We start from the raw sequence: 14376 nt of genomic DNA on the forward strand, positions 1-14376 counted from the left end.
GGAGGGCAGACAACTCCCAGTCACCCTGCACTGAGCGACCACAGGGCAGACTACATGTGGAAGGAAACAGGACAATCCAACTGTAATGAGATAGAAAGGACACCTGCAAATATAAACTGCAAGGTCCACTTTCTCACTACCATTATGTTCAGAACATTGTTTTTCTTTAAAACAGTTCATATGCATTGGATTATTAATATTCCAATTGAAATAAAACATTCTTTAAAATGATTTTATTCCTTGCAAAGTAGAAATTGATAGTTACATCTGCATAAATTTATCCCTGGGGGCCTGTAGTGCCAGCAGACACTGGCGGGTTCTCTATGACTGGGCAGAGGAGTAAGGACAGTCCTGGGACCTGGCTGGCTTTTTCAGCCTTTAATATCTTTCACCCCATCTGCAGTGACGAGACCAGGTGCAGGGCATTCAGGGCACATGGGGCACAGGAGGCTGGCAGGCCTCCACCCCTGGGAATGTTTGCTCTGCCTGGGCTCTCTGGCCTCTTCTTGGTCTCTTCTTTGCTTCTCACCCCAGCAAAGGGGTCCTGGGCCCCCTTCCTTATATGCTCAGTCGCTGGCTCAGGGGCACCCACACAGGCCCGTCAGCACCACAGCCCAAGTGCCTCCATCAGGCCGAGTGTAAGACCACAGGTGTGGCTCACAGGTGCTAATGGGGGAGGGCAGAGAACTTGAGGCTTCCCCTCACCTACAGGGTCTTTGACCTTGTAAAACCATGTGTGCAGAGATCCTGAAACAAAAATGTGCACGAATCAGTGACCCAACCCCAGGCCCTGGACAGAGGTCTGGGTGCAGAAAAGGAGGGGCACAGTATCCCCCAGGTCCGGGGTGTGGCGCTCTGGGCTTGGGGCCCAAGGTTGTGTCTGGACAGGGGAAGGTCACTGTGGGGACGCCTGGCCTCAGGCTCTTCCCCCAGTGTTTCTCACCCCGGTTTTACTTGTTCCCTCACAAACTGTGTGGGGTCCTCCTTCCTAGATACTGGTGACTCACCCCATCTCTCAGTCCCCATTGCCTGGGGGTTTCCAGACAAGCCAGTGAGCATCTGGGGGCTCTGTACAGTCCCCACCCATTCGCCTCCTGGACTAGGATTCACCGGGGACTGGAGAGCCCAGGGAGGGCATGTTTGCATCCATCATCCTGCTGCTGCTCTCAGGGGCCAGGGCAGGTGAGTGCGAGGTCCATAGTGAACCCACAGCACAGGATGGAGGAGTGAGGGGGCCCCTGTGGCTGCAGCACAGCACAGGACCTGGTAAACACTCCTTTCTGCCATCGCCAGCCCTATTGTCCCCGTGTGTCCCGTTCTGTCCTGGCCCCTTTGGGTCCCTCCCAGCTTCCTGCCTCCTCTTATGAGTCTCAACCCTTTTGGTGCGCCCCATTTTCCCCAGTCCCGAGGGGTGCTGCACTGGAAATAGGGTCAGTCCAGTCTCACCCCTCCCACCCCCAGGCCCCCACTCCCTGAGGTATTTCTACACCACCATGTCCCGGCCCGGCCTCGGGGAGCCCCGCTTCACAGTCATCAGTTATGTGGACCACACGCAGTTCGGGTGGTTTGATAGCTACTCTCAAGGTCAGAGGATGGAGCCGCGGGCACCCTGGGCGGGGCAGTTGGGGCCTGAGTTCTGGGACAACCAGACTCAGGCCCTGGGACAACCAGACTCAGGCCCTGAGGCACGCCGCACAGGCTTTCCGAGAGAAACTGCAATGTCTGCACGTCTACTACAACCAAAGCCAGGCTGGTGAGCACCCAGGAGTGATCCCCCTCCCCACAGATGTGTAGGGGTGCAGGAGGAAGGGGGGTGAACCCCAGACTCTAAGTGTGCGTGACACCCCCAGGCTAGTCAGCCGCCCCAACCCTCCATCCTGAAGGAGCCCACGGGCTTCTGTGCCCTGTGGTTTCAGAGTCAGTGTTGGTTTATTCCAGGCGGGAGAGCAGGGCAGGTTGACCCCAGGACTGATGAGGCAGGGACAGGGTCTCACACCCTCCAAGAGATGTCTGGCTGCCAGGTGGGGCCCAACCTGTGCCTCCTCCACAGGTACAGTCAGTTCGCCTACAACGGTGCCAATCACATCACCCTGAACCCGAACCTGCACTCCTGGACCCCCGCGGACCTGGTGGCCCAGATCACCCAGCGCCAGTGGGAGAAGGATGGACGCACTGAGCACATCAGGAACTACCTGGAGAGTGACTGCGTGGACTGGCTGGGCAGTGCCCTGGAGACCGGGAGGGAGACCCTGCAGCGCACAGGTGAGAGGGGCCTGCGGGCTTCAAGGGTTCAGATCTCCCTCAGGCTGACGCCCCAGGGGACATGGAGTAACTGTCAGGACACAGACCTCCTGGTCAGAGAGGGAGGAGACCGCCTGGGTTTCTGTTCTGTGCTAGAGAGACTCCCTCAGAGCACCCTACTTTTCCTGAAGGTCAGTGAAGGAGTTCAGCCTCCTAAAATGGTGCGAGGCCCCCCTGAAATTGCCCTTCACAGGACCCCTTTGTCCCGGCAGCCATCTTGGGAACCTTCAGTTTCTCACTATATGTTGGTTTTGGTCTGACTAACATTTTTCAGATTTGACTCCTGCTTTTATGAGTCCCCAGGTCAGGAGCATAAGGCTGTGTTTTCCTCCTTGGAGACCTGCATCTTCCTTTTCTGAGCTCTTACCCTGACTCTAGGACATGCTAAGATTATCCCCGACCCCCCAGATCAGGCTAGTTTATAGGTTTTGTGCTTCCTCTTCCCAGCCCATTGCGCTGTCCATCCTGAGGGGGTCACATAAGGCTGCTTTAGTCTCTGCGATGGAAAAAACCAACATAGGGGCCTCCCTGGTGGTGCAAAGGGTTAATGGGCAGCACTAGGAAGCTTCCACTGCCACTGCAGCTCTAGTCCATCCCTGGCCAGGGAGGTGAACGCATGTCCTGGCAGATAGCTGCTGACTCGCCTGCTGCTCTCCGCAGCAGTGTATTTCATTGACCTGCCTGTTCTGCTCCCCACTTTGTATCTAATGAATCTTCTCCCCCGCCCCGTACTTATGGCCTGTACCCCAATTCTTATCTGCATAAATAAATAAATCTTAAAATAAGAACCTATAGTGAATGGTCTGACCCTTCTCCTCAGACATGCCAAAGACAAACGTGACCCACCAACCCATCTCTGAGCATGAGGTCACCCTGAGGTGCTGTGCCCTGGGTTTCTACCCTGCGGAGATCACCCTGACCTGGCAGCGAGATGGGGAGAACCTGACCCAGGACACAGAGCTGGTGGACACCAGGCCTGGAGGAGATGGAACCTTCCAGAAGTGGGCAGCTGTGGTGGTGCCTTCTGGAGAGGAGCAGGGATACATGTGCCATGTACAGTATGAGGGGCTGCCGGAGCCCCGAGTCGTGAGATGGGGTGAGGAGGGGATGTGGGCACTGAAGCTGTTCTCAGGGAAATCGCAGGCCCTTCTGGACCCCTCCGAGGGTGAGAATAGGCCTGGAGCTCAGGGTGTCCCCTCCCCTTCCCTTCCAGACCCTCCTCCTCAGCCCTCCATTCCCACCATGCCCCCTCTTCGGTCCTCTACCCCCACCGGGGGGCCTCATTGCTGGCCTGGTTCTCCTTGGAGCTGTGCTCACTGAGGCTGTGGTGGCTGCAGCTGTGATTTGGAGGAAGAAGCGCTCAGGTAGGGAGGGAGTGGGAGATCCTGTCCACGGGGGCTTCTAGTCCCAGGGAGAATGTACGCTGCCTGATTAATGGGAAGTATTTTCCACACTAATTGCCTAGTCAGGTGCTGATTGCTAATACTCCCTCTTTTGTAACCCACTTATAAAAATGAATCACTACTTGTTCACCTTGATAACTCTGCTGATGGGCCTCAATCCCAGCAAGTGACAGAGGGAAGGTGCCTTTTGAGGGCAGATCTCAAAAAACAATTGGTCCAGAACCCCCTCATGTCCTTTCTTCATATTTCCTGTTCCTGCCCTGGGTCTTCAGGCACAGGTGTGGAAACTTCCCTGTGGCCCAGACTAGGGGACACATTTAGGACTTCATGGCTCAACTACTTTGTGGTCTCACATGATGCTAGTCACATGTGGTTGACTAGCCAATCTGTCCTTATCCTCAAGGAGTCAAGCTCCTTCATCAATCCCATAGCTGCTGTGTTGGCATCTATAGTGAGAACCCTGTGACTCTGGGTCCTGACTGTGTGAATGAGGCCCCTTGCCCCATGAGGAGCACAGGCCCTTGGAGATGTGCCTGAATTGGGGTCAACAGCTCCAGATGAATACCCATATCATGCCAGAGGAAAAGATGTGACTCTCACCCCACAGGGCTCATCAGAGAGTCAAAACCTGAGAGAGGAAAAGTACAAGGAAGCCCCACTGAAGTGGCCATGGCAGGTGCCCGAGGACAGGACCGGGGCCTCCCAGCGGCAGGGAGGGCAGCAGAAGGCGCTCTGTGTTCCCCACCCAGACCGTGTCCCCTCGGCCTGGACAGACGTGCTCCCGATAGTGAAACTGGTGCAGATGGGACAGCTCATGGGGTCCAGGAGTGCCCCAACCCCTGGCCTCAGGGAACCTGCCCACAGCCCACGAGGCTGAGACCGTGCAGGCCGGGGAGCAGGGCTGGGCCCTAGCACACACTGGCTTAAGGACTAAGACTCAGGCCCCGGGATCCCCTCTCATGGACGGACCGCTGGGCACTGGACACTGGATGGTGCAGGGCACATCATATGACAAAGCCTTGATAAAGTTAATAACCCAGACTAAAACTTAATCCTTTTGATACACATTTCATGCTTGAGAAGGGATTGCAGCCATGCCCAGAGTGACAGGATCAGGTCTGCATGGCACAGGACCCCTCTCAGATGCTACCTGCTGTAATGTCAGAAGCTCTGCTCTAGGGCCAGGATTCCTAGTGTGTGACCCCCCAACACTGGGGCTCATCTCAGAAAGGACATGCTCAGAACCGGCCCCAGAGGCGCTGCACCCGCTTCTCTAAGGGACCATCCAGGAATCTGCATGTTCAACAGTCGGCCTAGATGTCTGCACTAAGGCTTCAGAGCCACTTCTTTAGGTGTTGGGGAGCCTGGGTGGGGGAAGCAAAGGTGTGGGGGTGAGTGGCCATGCGGCCCCAGCCCTACCGGGAAATCAGGAAGAGACTCAGGAGAAGCCTCAGTGTTTCAGCTGCTCACAGCCTAACTCCCACTGCTGTCTCTGCACACGCTGTTTCAGCATCACAGATCCTCAGACCAGAACTTTGCCCTGAGAGGTCAGTAGCTGGATGTTTCCTGTCCACATTCTGGGCGAAGGCACAAACTGATCAAGGCCAGGACACAGAAAAGCTGCGGCACAGAGCAAAGAAAGCGCCTGAGACTCAGGGCAACTCTTTCTCCCTGTCCTGATGTTTGTGACTGTGCAGTGACATTACAGCAACAACCAAATAAAAGACCTTCTAGAGTAACAACTGACCGCCACTCCTGGTGCTCATATCGCAATAGACGGATCTTTCTGTACTCTCCCCAGTGTGGCCATGAACACGGGAGTCTCATCCTGAACACTGCAGTGGGGAGGGGTCTGAGACCCTCTCCCCTCTGCACATGGAGGGTGACCTGGGAGACAGGGGGACCCCAGAATGAGAAAGAAACAATAATTTCCACCACTCTGAACTCGCACCCTCCCCTGGAACTGAGGAACTGAGGGGGGCCCTACTCCATGTCTCCCTCCTTCCTGGGCCTTAGACAAAGTCTCAGCTCAGTGACTGGGGTGACCTGGGCTCCTCCTGACCGTGGCCCAGGCCAGCAGGGCATAGGCTGCCCCCTCCCAGCCTGTGGGACCCCCCCAGCTCTGCTCTAGAGAAGAAGTGGCTGCAGCCCACGGAGGAAGTGACACCTGGGAGACAAAGCAGGTGTCTGGGGGTTGCTCCCTGACTCTGAGGCCTGCGGGTTTTCTATAAAGACCCCAAAGGAGATGAGCTTGAAGTGAACGTTGGAGCTATGGGAGAGAGCTGGCAGGGACCACCATACCCCAGCAGGGGCTCAAGGGGGCCCTACACAGATCACTACATCCTAACCACGAGGTCAGTTCCACCCCCCTCTCCTCCAGTTCTGCTTTCTCAGTCCGGTCTGACATTGCTTCTCTTCTCTGACCTGCACTGACCGGTGTTGACCTGCCACTGCTCACGCTGTGGGGTTGGAATTCACTTATGCTGGAGCTTGGTGTATGATTGACCCCACTGCTGCGTTGTGTGTCCTTCTCTCCTATCACTCACACACCCCTCTCTGGGAACCAGACCCTCCCTCACACTGGGGTATATCTGACCCTCTGTCCCTGGCTCCCCTCAGACCTCCCTCTCTGCAGTGTCTCTACTCAGGGGGGCCTGAGCTTCCCCAAGTGCCTGACCATCCTGCATCAGGCCTTGTGGGAAACCAGCCCCTCAACCCACGTGGCATTGAGGAGGCCAAGGCAAGTCCCAAGGTCAGTGGTGGACGGAGGAGGCTAGTTACTATATCTCATTTTCCTTTTTCCTCATTGCTGCATTATTTCCACTTAGGCGACATCAGTTTCCACACTGTGTGTGTGTGCAAAGCACAGGGTCACACCTCTGCAGAGATACGTCACCCCTCCACATAATGCGGGGGCCCCACTGTCCTCCACCACAGTCCACGGGACCCTTGCTCCCCTCTTACAGTCTCAACCAGGCAGCCAGGTTCCCTGACTTTGCTTTTGTTGATTTTCAGGTGTCCTTGATTGGTTCGTCACATTCCACACATGAGTGAAACCACTCAGGATTTGGTTTTCTTCTCTGCTTATTTCAGTGAGCACAATGCCCTCCACATCTGCCCACGTGATTGCAAATTCAAGATTTGACGTTTCTCACAGCTCTTGGATTCCATTGTGTACTTATCAGAGAGAGAAATAACAGTCCTGACCTCGAGGGATATTATTCCTGCGTAATGAGTGCTCTTGACAGTCAGTGTCACAAAAACAAGAAAAGTCTGAGAAAGTGTCAGCCAGAGGCGCCTTAAGGAGACCTGGCTGGAACTGAATAGGGCGCACTGGGTGGGATCCTGGAACATAAAAAGCACATTAGCAAAAACTAATTAAATAAAATTTGCTTGTGGAGTTAAGCAATTGCATCAATACTGATCTGTTAGCTATAAATACACTTTAGTCATAGAGCTGTTAACAAAATGAAAATGGTAGGGGATTACAAGAAACCCACTACTTTTCCACATTTCTGTAACAGCAATTATGAACTGGTATTTAAAAAACTGCCCTCATTATTGGTGGTGGAGGCAAAAATTATATTTTAGTTTCCTCAGATTTGCTATCAAAGAACTGGAGAGCCGAGAAAGATGGTAAACCTAGCACACAGGTCACGGCTCAAAGTCTCCTCCTCTCCTGTTCTCAGATTCCCCACAGAGCATCTCAGCCTCCAGGATCCTGTCCCCAGGACAACCCACTCTGCCCACTCAGACCCCCCCAATCCTGGCGGCTCAGCAAGAAACAGAGCAGCGCGGCAGCGCCCCCGTGTGGCCACAGGGCTGAGCGCAGGCGCCCAGAGCTGTCCTTTCTCCTGCTCAGCCAGGCCCCCAGGGCGCCCTGGGCTCCAAACTACAGGACGGGATTCTGCACACAGAGGCGCCCAGTCCAGTGACAGGCTCAGTGTCAGTTTCTTGCCAATGACTTTAGCCTTTGAACTAAGGACATAACCAGATCTCTGGGACATAACAATTGGTTCCTACGTTCTGGGCAAATCCCCAAATACATAGGTTCCCTCAGTCTCTTGGGATGGACGCATGTGATCCCGAATTCCTGTAAATTGTCTCTGTGTCTGATTTCAGGGATGAAAGCAGCTCCTCCTGGCATCAACACTAAATTCTCCATCCCTGGATGAGGGGAGACTCCTGCAAAAGAGAATAGAGTTCTGAAATGGGGACTTCATGGGTGGAGGTGAAAAGGGGGGGGGGTGGCGGGGCAGAGAGGACAGTGCCAGGAAGGGGCAGAGAGGGGAACACTGTGAGGGAGGGTCTGTGTGGTGACCGGGCTCTGGCTGAGGGTCAGAGTCCCTGTGTCCCCTGGTGATGCAGAGAGGGCGGCGCTGTGACTGACCAGGAAATGGGAAAGCTGGGGTCATTCCTGTGCTGGCAGGGTTTGTGTGACCCAAACACTCACTGAGGATCATAGAGAGGACAGTCGAGGGGGCCAGGTGGCTCTGGGGCCTTTACCAGAACCGAGCATCCCTCTCGATTTCCCAAAGCTGGGGGTGGGGGTGGGATGGAGAAGGGAGTCAGGGACCCGCGAGGAGGCAGGGCAAGGCCTGAGCTGCCCCGGGGGACCAGCCCTGGGCTGATTCTGGGGCTCCAGGGCCTCCTCCCCACAGGCGGGTCAGAGTCAGCCCTGCTCACTGCTCAGGCTGCCGGACAGCCCCTCTGGCGCATGTGCAGACGCCGCTCTAGAAATGCGAAATGCTTGAAAACACTAGAGCAGAACCAAATCGGAAGAAAACAATAAACCAGGGAAGGGAGAAGCAGAGACTACGGCGCTTGCACAGGTGAACTGGTGATGGGAAATTTACGGAGACAACGCCTGAGAGGGAAAGCAAACACCGTACAAAAATTAGCAATGATGGAATTATATGTGTGTCTGTGTGAACAAAACCATAGCAAAATTAAAATGGAATTATACATAGAAGTAATATAAAAAATCACTTTTATTTTGGAGGACAAAGCGGGAACAGAGAATTCTCCTCTCAGCTTGTTTCTATCAGGACCTTGACGGTGTCAACCAGCTGCTCTGGCTTCCACTGTTTCTTGTGAGAAAACAGCACTGATCACTTCATCGCCTTAATTTTTTTTTTTTTCTGCTTTGCACCTAATCACTTCGATCCCTGCAGCTGAACCACAGAGACCTGGCATCTTGCCCTCTCTGAGGGGCAGCAGCAGGGGCCTCACGCAGAGGCTGCGCTGGGGGCGACATGTTGGCGGGTCTGACCAGCACGGAAGGACCTGCCTCAGAGCCGGGTCACTGGCTCCAGAGAAACCGTCCTGTCCTGTCCTGGGGCGTCCCCTTTGCTGATGTCCACGTGGGCAGGGGCCACCCCAAAGGGGGTCCAGTGGGAAGTCTCAGCCCTGGGAGCCGACTCTGAGTGGCGCGTCCCCTCTCTGCTTCATCCTCACCGTGTGGAAGAGCCAGCGAGTCAGACAAGCTCACGGGGCCGTCTCCCCTCTGTGTATCGGAGACTCTGTGGGAGATCGGAAACCAGCGCGCCACCTCCTGGACACCATCTATGTCTACTCCCCCCCAGACAAAGTAAACTCGCTCCCCCCAAGGCCCCTAAAGTCTCTCCTGTCACAGAAAACCGTGAAGTCGGAGTCTCCCCACGTGGGTCAGGACCGCAGAGGTGGCATGTGAGGGTCAGTGCGGGAGGCCGCTGTGCTCAGCCCTCGCGGGTGGAGGCTGTAACGGGAAGGGAAAGTGTCAGCCCACGAGTCCTTCATGTGGACACGATGGAGGGACAGACACGGGGCAAACTGCAGACACATTCACAAAAGAGTAATGAAGCCACACACTGTCAGTGGTCATCACAATTTTGAAACACAGCTGAGCGAACTGAAATTTGCCGTATTTCCGTATTTCCCCAAATGATTCCCTCCAACCTTCACCCACCACCTATTCCTTTGCCCACAGTGGGGGGGGGGGTTTCTGTGACTCTAGGAGGCAGAGTCCCGCCTTCCATAGAGAGGAAGACTTGGTTTCCCTGACTTTCTTCAGGTGACCTTACCCAGACTCCCAGGCAGGTGACCACGCGTGCGACCTAGCAGAGGGCGTGGGGACAGAGACTGCACAGAGCAGGAGACAGGAGGCAGGTGGCGAGGGTGGCAGTGAGCACTCCCTGTCCTAGGGCATGAGGGCCAGATCAGAGCTGAGGGCCATGTGCGGGGGGGCGGGGCGTGTGACGAGGGTCCGGGGAGGGACAGTGCTCCTGGGGGAGCCCCCCTGGCGTGGGTGGGGGAGTGCTGTTCCTATGTGGAACCTCAGGGGTGTTCTGAGTCTTTGGAAAAAATGAGACCACATATGCACACCCCTTTCTGCATCTGTGTATGTTTTCATCTTTGGCTACTGTCCATGCAGTGGTCACTGTGGGTCTAGGACTACATACGTAAGTCCCACGTACTCACCTATCCACTGCATATAGTAAAGGCCAATCAGAAAGCATTTGGACCCTAAATCTGTCTAAAAGGGCGAGAAACCCATCCAGGGATAGTGAAAGATTTCATTTTTGCTGAGCTGATACCCATTCCTCGTGGACTTCACAGGCCCTCAGAGCCCACGACCATTGACATCAGGGTTCCAACCTGGCTGAGCCCAAAGATGTGTGTGGGGGTGTCACAGATACCCAGGCTCCCCAGACCCAGCCCCCAGAGTGATGAGCAGGGGGGATCAGTCCTCACCTAGCCCAGTCACCCCAGAGGAATCTGGTCTCCAGCTGCTCTTAAGGTGGCGCTGAAACCCCACATCCGCACCCGCATCCCCATAAGCACAGACCTTCAGTCTCTGTTCTTCACCTTCTGGGCCTTCATGGTGTCCAGGGAACCCTTGTGCTCACTGAAGTGGGGGCTCCCTGGTCTCGAGCTTCTCCACACAGGGTCAGACTTTGCAGTGGTTCTGGGGGTGTCTGCTCAGGTCACCCCACACTGGGGGACCAGGGTTCAGTCCCACGCATTCACTTCCTTCTCGTCACCCCCTCTTCCATACTCGACACTTCTAATGTCATCTACATCACTCACCTCCTAGTCTGTTCCTAACTCAGACACTTCACCTGCACCCAGACTTACCTGTCCCGCTGCCAGCATCCACCGCATTTCTTACAGAGCTCAGCTTCAACGCTCCTAAACGAACACCTCGGATGCCATTTCCACAAATGCGCTTTTTCTGAAGTCCTCCCTACGTCCTGCAGGCCTCCACACTCTGCCTGTACAGCCTGGAATTTGGGTGTCTTTGTCACCCCTCTTTCTCACAGCCCAGCTTTATCCATGAGGAAATGCTGCTGAGTCCACCTCTAGATAGATCAGACCAACCACTCCCTAGTATTTTCCCGCTCCCACCCAACAAACTTATCCTCCTGGAATCTGCGCTCGTGTCCTCCATTTATCAGCCCACCTCTCGCCTTCATCTCTTGATCCTGCACACAGCCAGACTGAGGCTTCTCAAGGGGAGTTGTCCCAGTCTACTTCTGTTCAGAAAGAGTTCGTGATTGCACATCTTGTTCAGAGAAAAGCCAAAATCTTCCAGGGTCCTTGAGGTCCAGAGATGTGGGGGCTCAGATCCCAGCTCAGGCCTTCTGCTCCAGCCACAGAGACCCCCTCGCTCTTCCCGGACACGCACATCCCCACCCTTCTGCATCTGCACTGGAGCTTCCCTGCCCAGACAGAACAGCCTCTGACATTCTCATGGGCGATGCACGTCCTCAAATTTTTCTGTAAGCTCACTTTCCCACACTGACCATGCTGTCCCCACACCCTGACAGGCCCACAGCCCTGTCAGCTTCCTATGGTCACGTCCCTATGAACTGTCACACAGTCCCAGTCTCCCTCCCCACTAGGACACACGCTCGCAAGCCAGGAGCCTGGGCCAGTTGTAGCTCACTGGGGCTTCCTAGCTGCAAACACAGATGGCACCGCTGTCAGGTGAAGGAGCAGAGTAAACACCTCCCTGCTGTATGGTAGTGTCTTTACTGGTGTGGCTCAGGCCAGGCTATGCACATCCCACCCAGTGACTCCGGTGCCCCCTGCTCCTCCCCAGGTACTGCTCTCCTGACCCCAGAAAACATCCCTAAACAGAAACCCCAAGCTGGAGGCATAGGAAAATTATCTCAACCACCAGACACTCCTGTGAGTGGGGCCACGTGGGCCTGTGGGGACAGTGACAGACACCTCCTGCTGCTGTCAGAGACAGGGACACCTAGAGGACAAGAGCCTGGTCTCCACTCATGGAAAAGGACAGGGATAGAGTAATTAACCTGCACAAGTACAAGACAGACACGGAGTTTGAGGAACGAGGCCCTGAGCGCACCCTGAGCCCAGCTGACCTGGTCAGATGAAGCCTCCACCCACCTTCCAGGGACAGGCCAGGCCAGGTGGTGTCTGTAGTCACAGGTCCCGGAGGGTCATGTTCTAGTGAAGGGTCCCCTCAGCCTTTCCTTGTCCTCACCTGCACAGCCTCAGACACAGCAAACACAGTTCTGGAAGGTTCCTAGGGCTTCCATTTATTTCCTCTCAAAATTTGGGAACATTTTTAATCACCCATCAACCTCATGTGACAAGATGAGAAAAATGACTTCAGATCTGCATGCGTACTTTCAAAGCCAAGTGGGCACGTGGGCACCATTCCTCAGGGAAACCTCAGTGCAGGCAGGGACGCCCAGCCCAGAAGCTGCTGGAGCAGGAAGGTCCTCAGGAAGAGACACAGATCAGGGGAGGGGCCTGGGGGCAGGGCTGGGCCAGTCTCCACACAGCCTCATATGTGCTAATATGATCACACACAGGATGCAGGCAAGCAAAGGAGGGGATGTTGAAGTCACAATGTGGGGGTGAGAAGAATCCCTGCATCACTCAGCCCCCACGGGCCTCATACTTGAAGGAAAGTTATCAGGAACAAAGTCAGGGAATCACCTCAGTGTAGATATTCTCCATAGCCCACCTGTCCTAAGAATGTCCCCGTCACAGCTCCCCCATTACTTGGTCTCTGTCTCTGCCCCAGCCCCTCCCACTCAGGACTCAGGGTCTCACCTTTAGGGACTGAGAGACACATCAGAGCCCTGGGCACTGTCGCTGCCTGGGAGAGAACAACACAGACCTGGTCAGAGCCATGAGAGAGGAGACCCCAGGAGGGACTGATGGGGTGACTCCCCCAGGGGCTCCATCTACACTGTCCCAGGGGCTCAGGGACCAAACCCATGACCCACACTCACCTGCAGCCTGACTATAGCTTCTTCCTTGTCCACCAATGGGAAAGACATCATGCGAGACCAGGGAGGAGTCAGGTCAGAAATCCTAAAGGAATCCCCAATTCTGGGCCACATGGGATTTTCCAAACCTTGACTAAGGGCCCAGAACGGGACCAGGAATATGAAGAAAGGGGGGATTGGACCAACTGCCTCCTGGGGTCTGTCCTCAGCAGGGACCTTCCCCTCTGTCATCTGCTGGAAATCAGGATACATCACCAGAGTTAACAAGGTGAACAGTCTGTGATTCATTTCCGTAAGTTTTTATAAAAGAGGGTCATTAGTCACCTCCAGACCGGAGCTGTGTGAATGGTACTTCCCATTAACCAGGTGGGACAAGCTGTCCTGGGACTTGAAAGCCCCCAGAGGACAGGATCCCCCACTCCCTCCCTACCTGAGCTTCTTCCCACACATCACAGCTACAGCCACCACAGCCCCGGTGAGCACAGCTCCAAGGAGAACCAGACCAGCAATGAGGCCCCTTGTGGGGGTGGAGTGCTGAGGAGGGGGGCTCTGGAAGGGAAGGGGAGGGGAGACCCTGAGCCCCAGGCCTCATCCTGGCTTTCTCAAAGACCCCAGAAAGGCCCCTGACACCCCTGACACCAGCCTCTGTGCCACATCCCCTCCTCACCCCATCTCAGGACTCGGGGCTCCGGCAGCCCCTCATGCTGCACATGGCACGTGTATCTCTGCTCCTCTCCAGAAGTCACCAACACAGCCGCCCACTTCTGGAAGTTTCCATCCCTCCCAGGCCTGGTGTCCACCAGCTCTGTGCCCATCTTGCTGCCAGGTCAGGGTGATCTCCGCCGGGTAGAAGCTCAGGGCCCAGCACCTCAGTGTGACCTCACGGTCAGAGGAGGGGGGTGGGTCACCTGTGTCTTTGGGGGGTCTGAGAGTGTCAGAATATTTACACTCTTGGTGTCCTCCATGGACATTTAAGCAGCCTCATGTGACCATCGTCACAACAGACAGGGCAGTGGGTTTGGAAAGAGGAAGCACAAAACCAGAAATCTGTGTGGACTGCAAAAATCTGAGATAATCTCCTTGAAAGTTACAATGTCCTGGGTTCTAAGGCCCTGGTTAGAAGATTCAAGTCTCTAAGGTAGAGAAAACAGTCTTTGCTCCTGACCTGGGAGGAGACTGAATGAGGACTCAGGTCTCTCTCAGACTGGAAACAAGACCTTCCGAGAGAACTTGGGGGTCAAACTATGGGGTGCCGGGTGGGAGAAAGGATCCCGTACAGGCTGATTACAAGGATGTCTCCCCTGCATTTGAGGAGATACCTGCAGTATCCCCTTATCTGAGCTTTCACTTTCCAAGGTTTCAGTTTCCCACAATCATCCTGGGTCGGAAACTTTTATGTACGATGAGATGATCAGAGAGAGGTC

At 55.1% G+C, this 14376-nt stretch overlaps 1 protein-coding gene across 1 annotated transcript in view; it reads left to right on the top strand.

The window, feature by feature from the left end:
• Positions 1 to 1136: 1136 nt before the first annotated feature.
• Positions 1137 to 14376, top strand: part of LOC101627596 (class I histocompatibility antigen, Gogo-OKO alpha chain-like) — a 72420-nt gene continuing 59180 nt past the window's right edge. Inside the window, exons 1-6 of the mRNA XM_012734713.1 lie at positions 1137 to 1182; positions 1462 to 1561; positions 2051 to 2262; positions 3122 to 3397; positions 3515 to 3545; positions 3577 to 3665. Coding sequence (XP_012590167.1) covers positions 1137 to 1182; positions 1462 to 1561; positions 2051 to 2262; positions 3122 to 3397; positions 3515 to 3545; positions 3577 to 3665 — 754 coding nt within the window. The remainder of the gene's footprint in view (positions 1183 to 1461; positions 1562 to 2050; positions 2263 to 3121; positions 3398 to 3514; positions 3546 to 3576; positions 3666 to 14376) is intronic.

The sequence above is a fragment of the Condylura cristata genome, unplaced genomic scaffold (genome assembly GCF_000260355.1).
Source record: "Condylura cristata isolate star-nosed mole 26May11 unplaced genomic scaffold, ConCri1.0 scaffold00067, whole genome shotgun sequence".
Taxonomy (NCBI): domain Eukaryota; kingdom Metazoa; phylum Chordata; class Mammalia; order Eulipotyphla; family Talpidae; genus Condylura; species Condylura cristata.